We start from the raw sequence: 23,546 nt of genomic DNA on the forward strand, positions 1-23,546 counted from the left end.
CCTAAAGTAACGAATACCCTCCTCCAGTACCTCTACATTCCTCTGCCCTTCTTACTGCTTCATCCCAGGTGGGGGGTACCCTTTATTGGCATCCAGGCGCTGCACACACTCCTTAAATTCTCTCCTTGCCGTGCATATTCTTCAGGAGTACATGTCACGTAAATACAACCCCGTCCCCTGCTAGGTCAACCCACACCTCCTTATAGTTTTCTAGATCTTGGGTTGTTTGGCGGTTGTATGCCATAAATGATTCACTACATCCCCTGTATTGTATATAGCCACAATGCGATATTTGGGTTCATCACTCTCACCAGTTAGTACTTGGGCTTCCCTAGTATCATGAGGAATCTTTCCATTTCTGTTTTGGTTGCCCATAGTCCCCATCATCGTCACACTATTAGGAATTGCCTCAGCACAGCATCGGACTCCTAACTGGCACACACAAAAGATCAGCAGCAAGAAGACGATAATGGGGATCTGTAGCTTCATTGCAGTTCCGAGCCATGAGGGCACCCAGTCGAACGCCATGCTGAACCAGTCACTGTTCTGGATGCCACCTTCCTTTTTCATTCTCACTCCAAGTTCATGCACAGCAGATATTACATGCAAAAGTGTCCCATTTTCAGTATCTGAAGAAGGTACGAATGTGCAACATGTACTCCTGATTTTCCGGTAAACACCACCTTACATGGTATTGAGCAGGTCGAACACATATTGGTTCTGCATTGTCTGCATTGTCATTAGTCTAAGTGTTCTTAGTTCTACCTTGATGACATTAAACCCTTTTTCTGTGTCATTGGCTAGTTGGATCAGCTCCCAGTTGATGATCTGCAACCACTTGGCATTTGCTCGTGCTTGGATACTAGGGATCAATGACGCAAAAAATGTTGAATAGCTTGTACTCATCAGGGGACTGTGCCAGGAGGTCAGAAGAGTCTTTAGAGAGGTAGTTGGATGCTCTCTTTTTGCGCTACACTTGATCCTGTAGCTTGTCTTCCGATAGTATGTCATAAATGGGGGCTCTTCAGTCGCAATCTTGGGTGCCGATTGCAGTTAGTTGGGCACCCATTCCTCCTTGATGTGTTTCTCCAGAATTACCAGCAGGGCTGAGTGCAGTGTTGCCAGAGCACAGTAGCCCCTCCATGAGGACGCGAGGTGCAAGCATGCCTGGTTGCCACACACCCAGTAATGGTCCATTAAGCCTGCAGTTCCTTTTCGCATGTCAGGGATGATGAGGGTTCTGTTGCACCATGTGTTTGAACCCATGGGAACTCTTCCTTCCCCCTGGAAACATAGTTCATATTTTTATTCATGCTGGATTTTGATTGGCTTTTTGAGGGCTGCCACCCATGTTAGCTTTGTGATATGCTGGGACCATATCTGGGTACACGTATCCTCCATCCACTGCAGTCTTTTATCCGATAAGCCACATAGTGCTTCTGCTTTACATATCACTGTTGCATCTTGCCATTTGTTTTCAGTGAGCATTGTCCCTTTTATTGCTAAGAACGGCTCTTTAAAACATGTTGCGCCTTCAGGTTTTTTCTTGCCTATCTTCTCATCAGGTGGAAGCAGTTGTAGTTTTACTGTGTGTGCCTGGATATGATGTCATCAATGAGATTTGTGATGGCATCTTTGATGTCATGGGTGTTAGTCCACAGTGCACAGTAATAGCGCGAGTTATGGTTGCGCACCTTACCATAACTGGCACATTTCTGGGGGGTTTCGGTTTTACCTGTAACCATACCGTCCCTGTAGGAACGTTTTTCCAATGAATTTTATAGGTTTTTTAGTTGTGCAACTTAACCATAATGTCCTGTTTTTTGTTGGTGAATTTCAAAGGTTTTTAGCAGGGCAATGTAATGGGAACGTTGTTTTAGCATAGTGTTTGCCATAAAGGTGATATGTTTGTAGTACCCCACCTTCACCATAACGTCCCTTTTAGCAATATTGTTTGTTAGTTATTTCCATATGTGTTTAGTAGGGCATTTTAACCAGAACGTTTCTTTAGCATACTGTTTTCTGTAAAGGTAATATGTATTTGGTACCGCAATTAAACCATAACGTCCCGTTAATAACGTTTTGTCACTGATAGCTTGGGTGCCCTCCTCACAAAGTTTTGGAATGGCCAAATTGCCCTGTGTATCTATCCATTTGTGCTACCCCTTTTCTTGCTGAATAGTGGCAGTGTATCTTAGAATTGAAAGGTGTGCATGTTAAGTGTTGGTGACATCTGAGAGTAGTGTTTCTTCTTGTGTTAACATGCCATGGTGAAACTGTGCAGCATATTACTAGCCGAGATAGCTGCAGGTAAGTAATGTGGAGTTTTCCTATGCACACTGCACGTGGCCGGTGTATGTGCAATCACAATGCAGGTATCCGTAGGAATGCAGTACTAGCCACATGGCCCCATGTTGTAAAGCTCTTTTAATTACTTGTGGGAGCGCACGTCTATCCATTTTATAACTATGTCCATGCTTAGGGCATTTTCTGAGTGCTGGTAAGAGCTCCTCAGTCGCCAGCCCTACTGATTGATATGGTAGGCTACTGAATTTCAACTACTGGTCACGACTACGTGGGTTGCTCTGCAAACCTACCAATTTGTCGCTGCAACATGCCTACCTGTATAAGACCCACTGTAAAACCAGGAACAGCAACCTCGAGTGTACAGTGGTTGTGCTAAATTTCACAATAGTTTGATTAATGTGCTGCTGGCCTTTCCATGACCTGTAAAACAGACGCACCGTCTCTGCACTAAGCACTGTGCCGGAAAGTGTCAAGGGTTCCCCTGCTGGTCGTAGAGTTGCAGATAACATTGAACTGCAGGTGTGACAATTTTGTAGTGAGTGTAAAATGGCAAAGGTGGTGCGGCTTCGTCACTAACATTAAGAAAAGTAAGCAAGCATCAGAATCTTTCAGAGAGCAAAGAACAGCACTGGTGGTTACAACAGTACTGTAGCCGCATGGGTCGCACTTAATAAATATCTTCCACCTGCATGTACTGAAGCTGTGTTTCTCCATGTTGTAAGCATTGTTATATTTCACAATTCATTTATCTCTGTGCATGCTAGTCCTATGGCTAATGCCGTACCATGAACGGTCCGTACCGCATGTGACGAGAACAGCAATGCAAGTATAAGGGATCAGTTGGCATGGTACAACCCTGCCAAAAATGTAGTAGGGTAATTTCATGTACAGCATTCGCCACATAGTCTGCGGCCTACAACAGGGGCACTCTTGTACGGCACTGGAGCATTAAAAGACCTGTGCTCACCATATGCTGCGCTAATGACTCTTACCTGCCAAAGGACATTGTAGTGCGCGTGTACTGCAGCCTAGTACTCTACAGAGGGAAACTACTTTGAAGTGCTTGGGAAGAGTCCGCCCGGGAGCATGACAATCAGTGGTGGCTATTTAAGTGACGGCCATCCAACTTTACCCTCTCTGTGCATGTTCCTTACGATATCCCTGTAGGTGGTAGCCCTTCCATACCGGCCCGTGCATTTCGGTATTTGGTGGCATGTGTTACAAGACCAAAAGAAATAGTAATGAACTGGAAAAGGAAAAAAGGTAAGTATAGCAACCTCCTTTCAGAGTACAAAAATGTAATTGGCAATGAAGGGAGGCAGGGCGCCGCACATCATATACCCTCCACAGATTGTGTGCTAAATAGAAGGAACCGTGGTACTGTGGAAAACACTGCAGTTGAAACAGGTAGAAATGGGTGGCTGTTGAAAGAGATGGTTTTATGTGATGCAGTACGTTTTCAAGATCGCAAGTGTGCAACACCTAGCACAAATATTATTCCTATACTTCCAAAAAGAGCTGCAAGGCAATTTCTGTAGGCCATGCAGAAAACGGAAATGGAGTAATATTAAGAGGAACACTATTTGTGGGGAAAGCTGTTTGTGCTGTGAAACGTCAGATTCCAATTTCTAAAGGACGACATTGGCACAAGTCGTAAAAAGCCACAAATACACTTCTTCATAATGTACCGCGCTTTCTCCATTTTTGGACCAAATGAAAAATAACGCGCTGACATGGGTGTCTGCGTAATGGGATAAATAATTATGCAGGAGATCAGAAACCGATGCATGACCTGGCCAAGTGCTTCCTTCAGCGCAAATGGCATTGAAAATTGTGTTACATGTTGTGCAATTTCCCCTCCACAATGAACAACAATAATATCGTTGTGATCGCGCGTCACCAATGTCTCAGACAGAAAAAGCTAAATCAATCACTTCATTGTAGGTACTCCATACACGTACAAATCCACATGATACAATCCACAATGAGCTCCCACTGGACTCTGTTTTCCATTCACTATGAAGTAATATATGTACAACTCCCCCACAAAGCATACACTGTGGCTCGTGCAACACACAGCCATAAGCTCACCCTCTGCATTTTGCTCGACAAATATACTGTGTACCACAGTCTATGCGTGCACTACACACCCAGACACCTTATTGACCAATCCTGTGTCCTCCACAGGCCCAAATGAAAGGCGTGCAAAAGGGGCATATGTCACGCCTACAACCTTGCAACTGTTGCGATATCCATGGACTTTTCCAGGTATACGCGTGTGGGAGTAGGGGAATAAATGTCAACCAGGGTAGGGGATGTCGTTTGTAGTGGTGGCTCTCAAAAGAGCCGTTTTGTATTTTACTTCCATAGTAATCATTTTTTTTCTGGTTTTTATAAGTGTTCTTGTTTGTTATACTTCGCCTCACATTCTTACAATAGCGTCTTCAATGCAGACTGTAGATTGGAGAACAAAATGTCATTGTCACTGGGTGACAATGAACTGCCAGTCCCATTGAATAGGTGCACATATCGATAACCAATGTTGTCATTCTCACATGAGTACACCCCAGCAGCATGCAAGAAGTTACACATGCTTCTGTTGATAAGACGCCTTCCAACCTCTGGCTGCCGACAACATTCATTGGAATAGTTATATACTGGACTTGGTGGTATACATGAGAAAAGCACCTTCGTAGTGGGAAAAATTCACTTCACTGCTTTCATCATCTTTTTGAGTTGACGGTACACACTTGAGCAAGCCATGGATCCCAAAAGTAATGCCCCATAGTGCACGACCACAACGTGTACAGCAGCGAAAGTGGCCACTTGTCGACATTCTGCAAGCAAATGGTCGAAAGTAATGACAGCGACACTGCACCACAAAGCCTCCATTTCCTCCAAATTCAAATTGCCATTAAAGCCTGTTTCCATGGCTTACTGGAACAGATCTAGCACAACGGGATCACCCACTATGACAACTGTGCGTCCAGCCATCTCTGTCAGCCTCACTAGACAGAGTAATAAAACAAAATATGGCCGCCCTTTCATGTGACGCACACTCTGGCCACCTGATTGGACAATTTTCACAGTCGCATTTCCATTGGCCAGCATGGTGAGAAACGGAGATTGTGGCATGTGTGCTCTCCATGTAAGACTAGCAGTACTGTACAACAGTCCCCTGTGTACACACCACACCCAGAAATGTTGCTGCGCAATCCCTCAGCCTCCAGAGTCCCATTTCCATGGCCACCTGCCTGAAAATCCCCAGATGAGGGCTTTCGTTTGTAGGAGTGACTCTGAAAAAGAGCTGTTGTGGATTTAACATTTTTTTTTGTTATTATCTGCTTCCACACAAAGAGCTTGTTTTCAGTTTCATACAGTTGTGTGTTTTCTTTTCGTCCTCAGAATCTGACCAGAGCCTTTTGAATGCATCTTGGAGATGAGCGAACAAAACAGCATTACCAATGGACGACAACGAAATGCCATTTGATTGGAAGAACTCTGCATTTGCAGAACTTATGATGTCATTGTTACAGAAAAACATGTCACGAGCGGACATACAATCAGACATGTTTCTGTTAATCAGACAACTTCCAGCTTCTGGCTGGGTACACCAGCCAATATAAGTGGTCCATACTGTTGTTGGTGGTATGGCGGACCAAACCACCTGGGCAGTGGGAAAAATCCTCTTCACTGGATTCATCAGCCTCTTCATTCGATGGAACAAATGTAAACAAGACACGTAACCTAATTGCAACCCGCCACAGTGCATGACAACAACATGCACAGTAGCGGAACTGGCCAGTTCTCGGCAAAGTGCACGCATATCAGCTAAACTGAGGTCCTCGACAATGCACCACAATGCGTCCACTGCTTCCAAACCAAAATTGCCATGAAAGTTTCTTTCCTGGGCATACGTGTGCAGATCTATCACAAAGGCATCACCCAAAGTCAACACAATGCGTTTCTCCATGTCAGCCAGCCTTACTACACAGAGTAATGCATACCAGTATTATCGCACCTTCCAGTGACCCACACCCCCTCTACTTGATTGGATAATCCCCACAGTGCCATTTCCATTGGCCAGCATGGTGGGAAGCGCAGAATGTGGCATGTGCCCTTCCCAAAGTATTGTGAGGGCCGCGCCGCAGTAAAGCACGAACAGTCCTTCTTCCCTTTCACTATCCTCTTCCCCCACGCCCTTATTGGGTATTGTTAAGTAGGCACACACGCATCCACCAATTCCATCCAAGACGTCCGCATCAAACACTGTCAGTTCTCCACAAGACGTCATATGTACCATTACAAAATCAGCCTGCAAGTGTGCTATTATTGAAAAGCATGTCCATTGGAAAGTTCAGTCAAACATTGCGCAATTTGTGCATGCACATTCATCCACATGAGCACACATCACCACAAAAGAAAGGTATGAACATTTTTTTGGCAGTATGTTTACAACTCTGTTACAAGTGCCTCTGCGCACGATATCTGCCTCTACGCGTCCATTACGTGTTTGAAAAGCATACTGGTTTTCCTCTCATCTCCTACCATGAAGTGGCATTTTAATTGTATTTGCTTGCAACGTTTTCATTTACCCATATCATACAGTTTATTAGCGAAACAGGAACTCTCTTCTTTCCTTCCGACAATGCTACGCAATGTGTTCCCCACTAACCCACCTCCTACATAAATCATAAAAAGCTGGAACCAAAGCCACCACTGAATCTATCTTACCAACCTAAAGTCAGTTCCCAAAAGATCAGTGTGTGCATGTCTGTGGTTCTTTGTACACTGCACTATTGCCACAGCCTCTTTTTAAATCTGCCAGCTTCCACTCTGCGCCCTCAGCAACTCATCCATGAGAGGACTGAACAACTTGTCCTTGGCCTGAACGCTAGGGATCGTATCTCTGCTGGACTAAAATGACTGCAATAGCTCCCAGTGGCTGCGAAGAATAAAATGAAAGCCTTATGCAGAAGGCCTTCTGGTCCCTGGGACCTCAATACGTTGCACTCTCACTTTCTAAATATCGGCTTGCTCCAGCTCTTCCCTCATCCGCCTCTTACTCCCTCAGGGTCAGTTGCTTCTGCACGTAACCAGTTGGTGGTAGATGTCTTTCTTCTGCTGTGGCCTCCCTGGAACTTGCGGAGAACCACCTTAGGGTTTGGAGAACCTCAAAACCTTTCCATGTGCTTCTTCTTTTTCCCCTCCTTTCCCCTGCTCACTTCCTGCCTAAAAATGATTGTGCACTGGTTTGCTACCCACCCTGTAATCTGTGCCCCAGACCACCTCCTCCCGACAGTTGCACCCCTGCACTGGCTTTCTGCCAACCCGTGCACTTGGGGACTTTTTTCTGCAACCTTAACAGTCCAGCCACCACAAATGTGTGAAAGTGGCATGTCTAGATCCATGCTTGTCAAAGGGCCTTCTTTCTCTGTCTTATTTCCTCTCTAGCGTGACACTTCAACCTCTAACGTATCAATCACAGTTTTAAATTCTCTACTTTCAAACATTAATTATGCATTGTCACATCAAATACATGAAACATAGATCATTAAACATGGTCACAGGACAAACCAACAAATATATCAACGACACCAGACAAAGAACATAAAACACTCTAGAATAACCCCATAGATCCCTACTCCCTTTCATACCAACATTGGGTTCCCTTCTCTCACCCTCAACACTCACTTCACCTCTGCCCCTCTTGGGCCTACCTCCACAAGAGTTATAGGATAGTAAAGATAATAATAACTACTATTTCCAGAGCCTACTAAATATACGCGGCTCCTACTTTTATTTGTTTTCCTCACTTATTTCCAGCACTGTTCAGGACAGTGCTTCGTGGCGCCGCCTTCCCCACCCTCTCGGAGCTAGGTTACTGTATCTCCTCTTATTTTTTCACCATACTCTTTTATAAAAACCTAATGGCTGTGAAAAAGAAAAGCAATTTGTTTTCAACAACCACTTTGTTAAATCACTCTTAACCCAATCCTTGCGTGTTCCCCTTAATTAATCTGCTCCATTGTTAGGCAGAAACCTGTGCAGTTCCCTTAGGGACAACTGCAAAAAGTTTAAGACTACAGGAGTAAGCAGTAAACCCAATTGGTAGCAGTCTGCACCACCCAGATTTACCTGGTAGCTGTGGCTGAGCAGTCAGACTTCTCTCAAGAAGAGTTAGGCAGTATATAGAGCATACACAATAGGGCTAAAGACACAGTAGAACAAGCAAACACTGACCAGAGCTTTGGTATAAAAGTATATAATTATTTATTTAAAAACACACTTATGAAAATACACTGGCACTAATATATCAAGCAAGTTCAAACACAGTCACTATAAGTATATACACCTCCCTAGTTAATTATTCGACAAGTCCAGTTTAAGACACCACTTATTTAGCAAAACAGAGGTTGGCACTCCAATAATTCGTTTAAAAAGGGAGAGAAAAGGCAGAGTAGGAAAACAAGACAGTACCAACACTTTTAAGAAACCACAGCAAGTCAAGAAAAGCGGGTCTACTGTAGAGCAAAAAGTTCATAGGCCAGGCCCACTCTTGGAGAGAGCAAGGCGGAATGTGCCCAAGATCACACAGTGGAAATGCACTCAAAGTCTTTGCAGAAAAGTCAAAAGAGGTGGGATCAGTTCAAAAAGGTAAGGTTAGCAGGTCTGAGGTCAACCCAGTTAGAAGGTCAAAGATTTACGGGACACCTTGGACATTCTGTTGCAAGGGAGACCAGGCGGGACACAGTACCTGAAATGGTGAGAAAGCTCCAGCGGTGGCAGTTGTTCCTGGCAGCGGTTAAGACAAGCCCGTCTGTGCCCGTCCGTGCCGGGATGGGCTGGGTGGGAGTACTCGAGAGAGGCTATTTACTCTCCATTGCCCCTACAGGCACCGTGTGGCCAGCTGGCTGGCTTCATGATCTGCCTTCTACGACCTATATGACTGCAACCACTTATGATGATTCAAAGCCTGTTGTGATAACTCCTACACTGTTACTGTTGAACACCAGGTCCCTTCCAGCTCACACTGGGGAAGTTTGAGACCTACTGTCCAGGAAACAACCAGATTTCTTATGTTAAACTGAAACCTGGTTTACTCCCAGTTCTGCACCAGCGTTAGTTTAAGCTATTCCCCCGTCCTATCTTATTATCCATCTTGACCGCCCACCCCCCAAACGAGGAGGTGGAATTGCGGTTATTTTTCAGGACAAATATGCGGTCACCCAACTGCTGTGCTTACACACACTTGATATGGAAGCTCTCCTTTTCAAGGCGGTCATTTCACCACTCTGTACTGTTCATTTCCTGCTTTCGTCCTCCTGGTCCTATAGGCTCCTTCGGGATAGGCCTGGCTGACCTTACAGCTAGTTTGAATCTGCAATATACCAATTTAGTGGTATTAGGGGATCTCAACTTACACTTTCATTTGCCAAGGCCTATTGAGTTTACTACTCTTTTTGATAGTTTCTCGGATCTACACTTACACCAATTGATTCAAGCCCCTACACACTCTCATGGTAATATGCTTGATCTTATATTTGCTAAGGACGAACTTCTATGCCCTAGTCCCATCGAACCAGTGGTATGGTCTGACCATTATTTGGTATCTTGTACTCTCACACTTGTAAATCCTCCCCCCAAAATACTTCCGCCAAAAACTCTACTACGCTCCTGGCGCTCGGTTGATACTAAGGCTTTATGCACCCAAATAGCTACCGACTGTGCCTCTCAAAGGCCATTATCTGTAAAATTTCTTTCCCAAACATTTCTGGCTGCCGCAGATCTGCACGCTCCTCTTAAATTAATTCAAGGGCGTCGATTACCCCCTCAACCCTGGTTAACCGACCAGCTTAAATCCGCCCATCTGAAACTCAGACAGCTAGAGCGGAAGTGGCGTAACAGCTATAACCCAGTACTCAGGGTCTCCTATAAACTGGGACTCTCTAACTACTTGGCTGAGGTTAAGCTGGCAAAATCCTCCTTTTTCTCAAAGAAAATTGAAGATGCTTTATTTCAACCCAAAGCTCTGTTCTCCATTGTACATTCTTTAGCTTCCTCTGAATCCCTCACTTATAGGGTTAAGCTCTCTCAAAAGCTATGTGACGATCTTGCCTCTTTCTTTATTACTCAAATTGATGGGATTCGTTCTAAGATCGCTAAATCTTCTGCAATAAATACACCTGTTGCTATTACACCTGCATCTGTCTCCTCTACTGACCAGTCAGCTAGCTGGTCCACTTTTTCTCTTTTTAGCGAAGAAGAGGTCTTAGCTGCCATCCTGAAAATTAAATCTTCATCTTCTGAGGATGCTATTCCCGTTGTTGTTATGAAAAAGATAGCCCCAATCTACTAACAGACATTAACTCGGCCATTAATGATTCATGCCAATCGGGCCTTGTCCCGCCGGAGCTTAAATCGGACAGGGTTAGTCCCCTTCTTAAGAAGTCTACAGTTGACCCTACGGTCCCTGCTAATTTTCATCCAATTTCTTTACTTCCCTTTCTGTCTAAACTTCTGGAGTCTCTCATCACTCCCCTCCTGTCGTCGTTCTTGGAATCTTCTAAAATCCTTAATTCCGCTCAGGCTGGCTTTAGTCCAGGGAGAGGTACGCAAAGTGTACTGGTATTTAGTATTTTAGTATTTTATTTATTTCTATAGCGCACCAGGCCCAGGGGCAACCGGGCGCTTAACTTAGTTACAACAAGATGAAAGCATGACAAGGCAATGTGACAGAGTATTACAGGATTATTACAGGAAGATTTACAAAATTTACAAAGTATACATTCAAATGAATATCGATAAGGCAGTGATTTACAGGATAGTTAATAAGGGATGCAGAGTAGGTCAAAGTGCAAGTAGGGCAGTAAGCTGGTGTTAGCAGTCTTGGGCGGATAACCATGCTTTGGTAAGGTATTTGAATTTCAGGAAGGAAGGTTCTGCTCTAAGGTCATTGGGGAGTGAGTTCCAAAGTTTGGCTGCCAGGATGGGGAAGCTGGTTCCACCAGATCTTTGGAGATTAAAACGCGGGATGTCAAGGCAGTTGGCTTGGGCCGCTCTGCGAGGTCTGGTGGAATTGTGGAGAGAGAATCTGTTTGCCAGGTAGCGAGGGGCTTGGTTGTGGAGGCATTTGTGTGTGAGAGCCAAGGACTTCAAGGAGATGCGCTGTGGGATAGAGAGCCAGTGCAGGTTGCGCCTGGTGTCAGATATATGCTGGCGCCTAGGAATGTTAAGGGCCGCTCTGATCGCATTGTTTTGGACAGTTTGTAGCTTGTTTAAGTTGCGGAGATTAGTACCTAGATAGAGGGCATTACAGTAGTCAACCTTGGATAGTACAAGGGTCCTGGCCAAGGTTACGCTGTTGGCAGTGGTTAGGAACGGGCGACAGGCGGTGATGAGCTTGCAAGTATGCGCTGCTGCAGATGAGACTGCGTTGGATTGTCTAGTCAAGGATAGGGTTGAGTCGATGTAAATCCCTAGGGTTTTCGTGTCCTTAGCAATCGGGATGGTGTTCCCATCAATGGTGAAAGACTTGAAGGCAGGGTCAAGTTTAGTGAGTTTTTGTGGTGAACCAAGAATGAGGAGCTCTGTCTTTTCATCATTTAGGCAGAGGCCGTGCTGGGCCATCCACGCTTGGATGACCTGGTAGATGGCGTTGATGGCAAGGGAGTCAGTTGTGTAGTCTCCTGTGATGGGGATTAGTATCTGTGTGTCGTCAGCGTAATTGGTATACGTGACGCCCAAATGGTCCAAAATATCAAAAAGGGGTTTGGTAAACACGTTATATAACGTGGGTGAGACACAGGACCCTAGAGGCACACCACAAGAGACCGGAGCGGGTGGTGCGGCCGCAAGTGGGGAGAACACACGCATAGATCTATTATCCAGGAAGGATCTGATCCAAGTGGCGGCATTTTCTGAGAAGTGTGCGGCTGATTTGAGGTGATGACAGAGAATTTTGTGATTGACAAGATCAAAAGCAGCAGAGAGGTCCAGGAGAAGTAATAACGCCAGTTTGCCTTTGTCTTTGAGATCTTCGATCTGCGTTTTTAAGTCAATAAGGGCGGTCTCAGTGCCATGGCGAGGCCGGAAGCCTGATTGCCTGAGTCCCAGAAGTTTATTTGATTCAAGGTATTCCTGAATTTGTAGGTAGGCCGCGCGGTCAAGGATTTTTAGTAAAAAAGGTACAGTGGTAATTGGTCTGTAGTTTGTGGGTATACTGGGATCGAGGGTAGGTTTTTTCAGAAGCGGGATGACCCATGCATCCTTAAGATTGTCCGGTACAATCCCAGAGCTAAAGGAGGAGTTGATGAGCGTAGTGATGAAAGGTGCTAGGTCGTGAGCAGCTTCCTTAATAATAGGTGCAGGACAAAGGTCACCCTGACAATTGGACGGTTTAAGGCTAGTGATAATCTTTTCCACTTCGAGAATGGAGAGTGGAGAGAAGCTAAAAGGAGTCAAAGAGTCTGTGATAGAAGGGTTTATGGTAGGTATAGGGATCTGTAGAGGGTTGGATTGAAGGCTAGATTGTTTGTTGTTGATTTTAATTTGGAGAGTGGCAATCTTACCTAGGAGAGCTTCTTGGATTTTGGAGCACCAGGTGCTATCTTTGGTACATGTGTCAGGTGGGGTAACAGGAGTTTCAAGTTCTTTTAGGATTTTAAACAATTCTTTGGTGTTAGATTTGGCTTGCTCGATGCGTTTGTTATATGTGTCTTTTTTTGCCTGGAATATAGCTTCCTTGTAGTTAAGGGTGGCCAGGAGTACGCGTGATTTGTTGGCTAGAGAGTGATTGCTTCTCCAGTGGGATTCTGCAATTCGTTTTTCTTTGCGTAGTGCTCTGAGATGGGGTGTAAACCAGGAGTTTAGGTGGGCTCGAGGTTTAGATTTTCTCAGTTTCGATGGTGCAATGGTGTCTAAGGCTGTAAGCATGGCCCGGTTGAAAGTGTCGACCAGGGCCGTAGGGTCAGAGCATGATGGATCCCGAACATTAAGAGCTGGAAGGAGGAGGGGGAGGAGTCTATCGCAGGTAATGTTGCGTTTGTTACGGGTGGCCATAGCCGGGGCAATGTTGTGAGGGAGGCTGATAGGTTTGGACTCAATATTGAATGTAATTAAGTTGTGGTCTGTCCAGGCGCACTGTTGGTTAGAGGTGATGTTGATGGGACAGTTGAGGGCGGCTAGCCAGTCAAGGGTTCTGCCCTTGTTGTGGGTAGGTTGGTTTAGGAACTGAGTGAATCCAGCATTAGTGAGGATGTTGTCAATAGACGAAGCAGCGGTGTCCTTGGGGTCGTGGAGGCCTAAATTGAAATCCCCCAGTATCATGACCTCGGAGGTAGCTTTGGTGTTGTGTGTGAAGATGTTGGAGAGGTCCTCCGCGAAGGTAGATAGTGGGCCGGGTGGCCGGTAGAGTAGATGAAAGGAGATAGAATGGTTGGGTGTGAGAGCTAGTTTAGCTGTCAGTGCTTCCAGAGTGGAGGAGTGATGTGTGGCTGAGAGGTGGAAGTTCAGAGCGTTTTTGTGGATGATGGCGATGCCACCTCCTTTAGATTGGATGGAATTACGGTCATGTCTGATAATGTTGTAGTCAGGAGGGATAGCGAGGGAGAGAAGAGGACCTGAAGCTGGGTGGAGCCAGGTTTCAGTGATTGCTATAAAGTCGAGGTCAAGGTTGAGGATCAAGTCAGCTACTTCTAGGGCGTGAGCCGGGAGTGATCTGGCGTTGATTAGCGCGCCTTTGATGTTGTTTAAGTTAGGGGAGTTGGAAGATGGTGGTAGATTAGGTGAAAGTGTAGGTGGTGACAGAGGGAGAGGCAGTTTGATGCGGTGAGCTAAATGATGGGAAGCGTGGGTGAGACGCGAGCCAAGTCTAGCATTTCTCAAGGAGATAGAGCAGGGTAGGTTAGGTAAAGGTCTGGTGGCGAAGTGCTGGATCCAGAGGGCTGGGTTGTTAAGATAAGGGTTGGTGTGGTGAGTGTGGGATGGCATAGTTGAGGTATGATGCAAGTAAGAGTGGTAGATAGAGGTGGTGGTATGGTATAGTGCAGTGCAGCCAGGGTGCAGTATAAGGATGAGAAGGGTAGGCAGCAGTCTGGTCAGTAGGGTACTGAAAGAGTACAGTGGTGAGTTTGCAGTAGTTAGACTGTTGGTAGGGGGCATGTTGACCTGGTAGGGTCTAAGCGCGCGTAGTCTGGTAAGGAATGCGAGGGCGACCATATGACATTTACACAGTAGCACTAGTCTGTTAGTGACCGGGGCACAACACAGTTGCAGTGGTCAGTTAACGACCATAAGGCACAACAATTGCAGTGGTCAGTTAGCGACCATAAGGGACAACACAATTGCAGTGGTCAGTTAACGACCATAAGGCACAACACAGTTGCAGTGGTCAGTTAACGACCATAAGGCACAACACAGTTGCAGTGGTCAGTTAACGACCATAAGGCACAACACAGTTGCAGTGGTCAGTTAACGACCATAAGGCACAACACAATTGCAGTGGTCAGTTAACGACCATAAGGCACAACACAATTGCAGTGGTCAGCTAACGACCATAAGGCACAACACAATTGCAGTGGTCAGTTAACGACCATAAGGCACAGCACAGTTGCAGTGGTCAGTTAACGACCATAAGGCACAACACAATTGCAGTGGTCAGCTAATGACCATAAGGCACAACACAATTGCAGTGGTTGGTTAACGACCAAAGGGCACAGCCAGTAGCAGTCATGAGACCTACAACATTAGGGGCAGAAAGTGACTGTACTATTGAGAGGTGGCAGTAACGCAAAGAGGCAACAGAGTTGGAGGCATAAGTGTATGTAGCAAACAGTTATCGAGGGTGAAGAAAAACCGAGTTTAAATGTTTGTGATTGCGGAGTAGCAGAAGACATACCAGAGAGCACAATAGTGTAGACTGAGGGTAACCCCTCTACTCACAATGGATTAGAGGTCCAAGTAGACACTGGCTCCAAGGCTCCGGAGGCGAACAGGGGGCAAACAGGGGCCTTAGTGCGGGCCTTTGTTGAGAGGCCGGCGTTCCCGCCTGCCGGCGGAGGGGATAATTATGAATGGGGAGGTCAACAGCTGATTCGTGCGGCCAGAGCCTCGCTCTGGTGCCGCGATGCGGCCGCCATTGCTGGGCCAGGCGGAAGAGTCGGACGGGGTCAGTCGATTCCAAGAAGCGTTGCGCTTTAGCAATCGCCGAGCAACTGGGGATCAATGAATATGCACGATGGTCATACCTGACTGAGATAAGATGGCAACCCTCGCCCTTGAAGGAAATCGGTGAGGCAGGGTGATCTGACGCACGGCCGAACCGTGTGTAGCTGGAGATGCTCCTCGGCTCAGGAGGCTAGTGCTCCTGCCCCTCCTCCATGGTGTGCTGCTGCGGCTTGAGCGGTAAGGGCAGAGTTCCTGGCCCCTGGCTCCTGTGGCTCCGAACAGGCTCTCAACAGGCCTTTGTATGGCCTTCGTAAGGGCCGCCGGCAGATCCGCCTGCCGGCGGATGTAGTGGCGTGGATAAGCGAGGCTTAGCCTCGTTGTGGCGCCGCGATGCGCCCGGCATGCGGGGGTCAGGCAGGAAGTAGGACAAGGCCAGGCAGGCCTTCGTTGCAGCTTACCAGCTGTTGCGGTATCCGACGATGGGGAAAGGGCTCCTGCGCTCCTGGTGTCAGTACAAGACGATATGTCCAAACTTGTAACGTGTTGATGCAGGTGGAATAGGTGCTCTGATTTTGTTGGACTTGTCTGCTGCTTTCGATACGGTTGACCATCCAATTTTGCTTTCATGTTTGGCTCAGATTGGTATATCTGGCCAAGTTCTCGCCTGGTTTGCCTCTTTTCTCTCAGGTCGTACCCAAACGTTGGCCATGCCCCCTTTTCTTTCTTCTCCCTGCTCTTACTTGTGGTGTCCCACAGGGTTCTTCTTCTATGCAGACGATACCCAAAACCTGATCCGCTTAGATCAAGACCAGCATAGGGTGTCGTCGTGCCTTCATGATTGCTTGAGAGCCGTGGGGGACTGGATGGACCAGAATTGGCTCAAACTCAATGGCGGCAAAACAGAGGTAATGGTGGTGGGCTGCCCTCCGGACTCCTTACTGTGGTCTGCATCTTTTTGGCCCTCCTCGCTGGGCCCGCTTCCGAGCCCAGTTGATAAAGTGAGAAATTTGGGCGTCATACTTTCTGCCACTCTTTCCATGTCTAATCAAGTGACGGCTGTCTGTCAATCCGCCCATCACCAGATCAGGCTCCTTAAGAGGGCACTACCCATGATACCTGAAGCCTTCCGCCCCCCTGTGGTGACTGCGCAGCCTTCTGGCTTAATACAGCAGCTACAGCGCCTGCAAAATCTGGCGGCTAGGCTGGCTACGGGCACCCCTTACGGTGCCCACATCTCCCCAGTACTCCGCCAATTGCATTGGCTTCCGGTGGGGCAGCGGGTTATTTTTAAGTCCCTGTGCATTGTGCACAGGGCAGTTTATGGCCAAGGAGCTGAGTTCTTGCAAGCGAAATGTATTCGCTATGTCCCTACACGGGCTCTGTGCTCTTCGGCCACCACCTTCTAGTTGTCGCTAAGTTCAACCGTGAAAGGATTGGAGGCAGATCCTTCTCTATTGCTGCGGCGAGACTTTGGAACAACCTCCCCCCGACATTAAGAAGCGCCCAAAGTCATCTCGGGTTCAGAAGAGCTCTTAAGACCATCCTGTTCTAAAAAATAAATTCTGGCCACCTTTTGTGGGATTTGCTCTCTCTCCCCAGCGCCATGATGCCTCGGCGACCGTGCACTCTATAAGTTCAACTAACATAACATAACATAACATAACAAGTCATGGCTTCAAACCGGGGAAGAGATGATCTCGACGAGGAAGAAAGCTGGAGGTCGTTGCACTGCCAGGGAAGAAACCAGCCGCAGAGTTTCCCGATTAAAAGGTACAACCCTTTTATTCGCGGTAGTGGTGAAGCCTGGTTATCCGGCCGCCGGGGTGCTTGGCACAGGCGATTCGACCACGAGACGATCCAGGAAGGCGAAAAAGGCGAACTGGTTGGTCCTACCAGCTCCAAGGGAAGAGGACTCTCCTGGAAGAAGATCTCCTCTGTCGTCGGGGAAGTCGGAGTTCGTACAGCAGGGCTCCACCAGTGGTGTCGTCGTTGTAGATGGCTTAGCTTCTCCCCTCTTTGGATTCTTTAGGTCCTGTGGTGACTTCTGAAGTTCCAGTCCCCAAAGCCCTGCTTTTATGCAGAAAAAACCCCATTCAACAGCCTAGCTGTCACTCAAACATGCTAAGTGGCGAGCCAGGTGGCTCACCACTGGGTCAATCACACAAGAGTGCGACTTGAGTTGCCAAGGCAACTCAGTCCAGGGTGCCTAATCCCCCTCCCACACATCCTGTAGACCCCAGACAGAGTGGCACCATTTGGAGGGCTTCTGTGGAGAAACCCGCCAAAAAGTGGAACAAAGGGCTCGACTTGGGTTAGAGTTTCAGAGGCGAACACAAACGTCATTTTAAAACCGAGTCCTGGCAAAAAGACCCAACCGGGGAATAAATATTAAATAAATAACCCAGCGGTATATTTAACATTGCACCAAAAAAGTGGTGCGTTTAAAATGAATGGGAAAATCCCATAGGAAATATTCCGGTGGAATATTTTCGCATGGTATCCACTGCCACCAGCCAGAAACTCGACAAGGGGGGACTGGACAGTGCCCCCTTGGAAAACAGACCAAGGGGCAATCGAATTACCCCTACCAGTACTTCCACAATATGATGGTTTGTACTGTTTCCGTTCACAATTTGAGACTAGTAAAGTCAATGGTGACTTTACATGCCCTGAGAGACAGTAGTCAGTCCCAGGGTATGGAGTCTATGTTTGGGGGTCACTATGACACCCCTGTGTTACTGCACTGAGGATGCTGTGTAAAACACATACCAAAAACACATGAAGCCCTATGGCGTAAAGGACCCCACAGTCCATAAAACACATTTACAAAGGACATTCTCAAATCATGCCTAAGAGTGGGAGAAAAAGAGTCTCACTCTTAGCAGGAGAAAAAAATAAACCCCAAAAATCCAGCAAAGCTGCTGGGGGACTCACTAGGTTTGGGAAATTAGCCTTAACAGAGAATTCTCCCTAACATCCATGCCTTACCCTTTTCCCTCCTGTACTTCCCCTTGCAATCAATACTCACGTGCCTGTTGTATTCCAAGAGCCTCCGTTTGCGGTCTATCCACAAGTGGGGACCTCCCCGTCGTGGCCCTGCCCGGCGAGCAGTTGGGTATTTGCAAAGCCGGGAACCACAAAACCTTTGTCGCTGCATATGCATTTTTGTTTGGGATTGGCCAGCTGTAGGTGGGTGTCGGCCCTGGATCTTGCCACAGTATGGGGGACGTCGAGGAATATCACATTGGATGGTCACCAAATGAAGGCGCCCATTCCCCGACACAATATCCAAAACCTAGAATAATGGACTCAGCCCGCTAGGGGATGAGACCAGGAGATAGATTGCAAGTAGAACACGTTTTATATAAAATAAATTGTGCACGCAGAGAACTTTGCTGCCCAGAGCGTGCTCTGCCAAACATTACAAGGGCAGCACCTTATAAAACGAAAACACGTCACTGATGAAGCCAAGCTATAGGTACATAATTCTGCAATACAATTGGTGAGACACATTAGTACAGTATATCTCGTTAGGTGCTGGCCACGTTGGGTTGACGGTTGCTTGGGCGTCACTCCCTCAGCACGTGGGTTTTCTGGGCTCATCTCTGTGGGGTGAAGGCCATGCCGGCAAAGTGATACGTTTTCCCTGACTGTCTAAGCTAGAATAACAGACGCTGAAGGCATGAGACAAATGACCATCATAAACGTTGGCTCAAATAGGGATACTTTCAGAGTTAACTAACATGTTATATATCTACATTGTACTCTTTGCACCTTGGCATCCATAAACTCAGTACCCCGACCCAAGTGCCCATCTATGAGGTCCTTGATCTACCTGATGCCTCATGATACGGATACACACACAAGAAGTACAAAGCCCTCTGGCCATGTATAACAAAAGTTTCAAAAAAAGCAATCTTTCAATGGCTATAAAACAAAAAATGCCTTTATTCTTATCTATATTGTTATTCAAAAGAGTTCAAAAGTAACATGGCATAATTCACTTAAAACAAAGTTTTGCAGTAATAATTAGCAATGCAAGTTTGACACTTCTAGCCTACCATTTATCAGACACACCTACTGCTTTCACACCACTCTTGCATACCACGCACAGACATAACATAACCATCATAATCAAAAAAGAAAACACGTTAAAATCATATAGAGTTGTACGGGAATTAAATAAACTGGATGCATGGGACCACAAAGGTGTCTACAAATGTCCAAGGTTTTTTACTATTCTGGTGTTACTATATACAGGTTGTATATTATTACAAAATCTCTACTTCTTAGAGATATATATGTATCCAGGGTCTTTGTCGACTCGAGTTTTGGCTTTACACAAGATCCTCAAGATGATTTGTGGACCAGCCTCATCAGGACGAAATGTGGAAAGTGGTGAAATTGGCTAATTTGTGCTGGAAGTAGCTGCTGAAAGTGTAGGATTACTGTAGGCAATTCTTGACAGATGACACTATTGTCTTTATCGCCACACGTGGATGTGATTCTGCAAGAATTCCCATTGGGCTGTGTGTCATTTCCGCCCTGCGCGTGTGTGTGTGTAACATCAGTTAGTATTCACAGAGTATCCAGTTGCAATGTTGAAGCTATCCCGTTGAGCTGTATGCAATAAATACCAGCAACTCTGGAGGGATAAGGTTTGCCGCGTTGCTTGTGTCCTTGCCATCATGCGTGTGTGTGAAACGTCAATTTGTTTCAAAAAGTATCCAGTGAGAATGTTCAAGGATACTTTCAGCCGCCTCGTAATCGCAGTTAGTGGGATGATACGGATAGACAGGTGTTAGCTTTAGGAAGAATATATTGGCGTCTGGGATTTAGGGCTATGGTGGGTGTTCTTCTCTTGGCTACTGGAGGGGTTGGATGTGTATCTGTCAAAGAGCAGAGGGGTCTGGGCCTAGTAGATTATGGCTGAGTGGGCTGGGGGTCGAGAGAGCACAGGTAGGTTAGTGTTGATGGATGTTCACAAGGGTGACGGCCTGCTCCGTTCTCACACAGCGCAGTGAGATCACTTGTCCGGGGATGATACTGCTGCTTGCAACAATGAATGACTGGATGTCCATGAGAACAGAACTTGTACGGAGCAGGCAGGAGGTGGTGGGCGCCTGGGCTGGCGGTGTGAGAAACAAGCTTTTAGAGATCATTTTCGGGCCTAGCAAAATATGGCGTGTGGTGTGCCACAAAATGGAGTCTCTGAGTTTCAATAAGACTTGGTTGCATGATTCTTTGTTAATAATGAGAGGATAATAAGGCAGATCACGCGTAAGCGGGAGGGGGGACGTCTCCCCCCCTCCAGCATATGCGGGGTCCGACCATGCAGGAATGGTGAGACGGGCAGGAAAAGATCACCTCTCCCCCATCAATATGGATTGGATTTTATAAATTAGGGCATATTTCTTGTTGCTTGGTTCCATTTTATTGCATCACTTACCTTCTTTTGTTGATTAAGTTATTGAATGCATTCATAATAAACTATGGTGACTGTATATATGTTAATAACTGTGTTGTGCAATAATATCAACTGCTTGTTTCATTTTCTGGTGTGTGTTTTTGATCTAAAATAAATATATTTGTTTTGTACTTAAATGTCTACATTGAATTATTGTGTGCTTAACTGTGTGAACTCATTGTGAACCGTTGACCCCACTCATACTCTCCTGAGAATAGCCTTGACTGCTCTGTATTGCTACCTTTATTGGGTTTTGGCTAACCTGTCAGAGCTATCCTGTCCACCAGGCCATATTCTAGAAATCCATTTTAACATCATGTATACATGTAGTATAGTACGGGTAGTATAGCTCAGTGGCAACGCGCTCGTCTTGGAAGCAAGTCGACTCAGAGCAACACATGTTTGAATCCTAGGTCTGCGCTTAGAAACCTCTATAGTATTAAGCACGTTATAAAAAACATTATTATTATTAAAGAGGCAGACTGGCCTTAATAGTGTGCATGGGGACTGTAGATTAGAATGAACCAATGTGAGGTATCCATAATAGAAGACCAAGTTATGGCCATGAGTTTATGTCTTGGGTATAGATAATGTTTTGTTGAATTTTAAAGCACACCCCTGCCATTCAGAAATTCCCATGGTGCTGACAATCTTCTTTTGTGACTGCTGAAATGCTGCATTGTGGTTGCTGGATCTATGTGTTCAAACAACCCTTATTTGGTCATTGTAGGTTTGGTTGGCTCATTTATAGCGACCTTGGTTGACACCCGTGCTTTTGATATGGAGGCCTGGGTATCTGTAGACATCCCCAGCTACTCAGAAGATGGAGGTGGTCGGGGCAGAAAGGGAAATTATCGGGTAAAATGCATCGCTAATTGACTAGGTATAAAATGCATATTGTATTTCACGCTCTCTCTCTCTCGCTCCATTCACTGCCATAGACACATTGTAGACAATATGCAACAAGGACTAGGAATGGCAGAGTCTGAGAGGGTCTGAATGAGGGACCCAATCATTGCCCTAAGTGGAGTGCTAGGGTTTCTGGGAAGTCTGGACTTTTTGGGGTAGGGAGAAAGCATATGAAAACCACAAGCACTCATTTCACCTTTCTTATTATGTTGGTCGGCAGGCTGAGTGATGTCTCGAACGTCACCCTAATATGCTTAGGTGCTACACTCAGTGCGGACCTATGTAACATACCCCCCATTAAACCTCCCACCCCCCAACAAACCCACCCCCCCTAATAAGCCCCCTCCCCCGTCCCCTGTGCAGAAACACATCACTCTCACAACACACATAGCAATAGGAAAAATGGCCCTCTTCCTTTCCAGGATGCTTATGCATGTGCTGATTAAATGTTGAGTAGGAAGAGTCTCTGTTCTAGCCAAATGATAATCGTAATCTGAAACAAATATTGTGCTTTTAGATCGTAAAGCTCTTTCGGAGTTCAAAATTCATTTGTCTGAAATAGGAAAACATTTTAATAAAAAGAAGACCTGATTCTGCACATTGGCTGCACTGCATCTTCGATTTTGTTCATGAACTTCTTTCTTTATGTATTTCTTTATGTATTTTTATATTATAATAATCTTGTACTAGGGAAAGATGGCCTGACAACAACATTGGTGATCCTTGTTTAGGCATATATACATGACTGAGCTCTATTTCTCATTTCTGTTACATGAGCAACTGATATGAAAGGCTTTGTCTCGTATATGAAAATCGTGTGCTGTATAATATTATATTATTAAAAACGTGCTATTTTACTTTAGGGGCGTTTTCGTATCAACCTTCAAGGAACTGGCCTTTCTGTATCAGACTCAACCAAATGGATTTCTCAAGGGAATTATGCTGTGGCTGAAATAAAGAAATCACTGGTAAGAACAAGTGTCTATTCTTTCTATTCACAGAAACGCTATCCAGACTGAATGAACATTATTAACGTTTCTGGATAATAGATCTGCATTATGTAATGTAGCCGTATAGACCGAAGGAGGTGACCGAGGGCCAAACTTTGGGGAAGAGTCATTCTCCCCTCCCGAGGTACTTATGACTATTAGCACATGGTGCTAATAGCAATACGTGTTTTGGGGTTTGCCTGGAGAAGTACACGTTATTTTTAAATGAGCAATTATATAGACAAACTGAGTTAGTAAATGTATTGTATTTATTTTTAGTAGTATTTAAATAAGAATATCCCAATGAGTGAAGCATTTACATTGCAAACCTGGCTGTACTGGAGCTGGTTTCACTTGAGCATGCATTCGGTGTTATGTAAAACTAAAAGATGTCTTCATAAGAAAGTGATACCATTTTCCCATGTTTTAGCCTTCTTTTTTTGTGTTAAATATGTTGCTGCAGCAAAATAAATCTCCTCCCAGAGAGGAAATGTCTTGAAAAATAATTTTGCCTGGAAATTGCATTGCTGTTTCTCGGTTTACTTTTGACGACAGCATTTTTAGAATGCAGTCAAAACCAGTAGTTATTGACTGCACTCTGAACATTCTGATTGGCTAAGTAGAGGTCAGTAACTATCTCTATGTGCTAATAAGCGATATTGACACAGGTACAGGGTTAAACAAACGTAACCATTCAAGTCTCATTG

General features: G+C 45.7%; 1 protein-coding gene across 1 annotated transcript in view; it reads left to right on the forward strand.

Annotated features, from left to right (window-relative positions):
- ADAMTS9 (ADAM metallopeptidase with thrombospondin type 1 motif 9) overlaps positions 1 to 23,546 on the forward strand; it is a 1,221,593-nt gene that overhangs the window by 1,138,105 nt on the left and 59,942 nt on the right. The window contains exon 38 of the mRNA XM_069643707.1: positions 22,714 to 22,818. Coding sequence (XP_069499808.1) covers positions 22,714 to 22,818 — 105 coding nt within the window. The remainder of the gene's footprint in view (positions 1 to 22,713; positions 22,819 to 23,546) is intronic.

Source organism: Ambystoma mexicanum, chromosome 2p, assembly GCF_040938575.1.
Source record: "Ambystoma mexicanum isolate Mex_15411 chromosome 2p, UKY_AmexF1_1, whole genome shotgun sequence".
Classification (NCBI taxonomy): Eukaryota; Metazoa; Chordata; class Amphibia; order Caudata; family Ambystomatidae; genus Ambystoma; species Ambystoma mexicanum.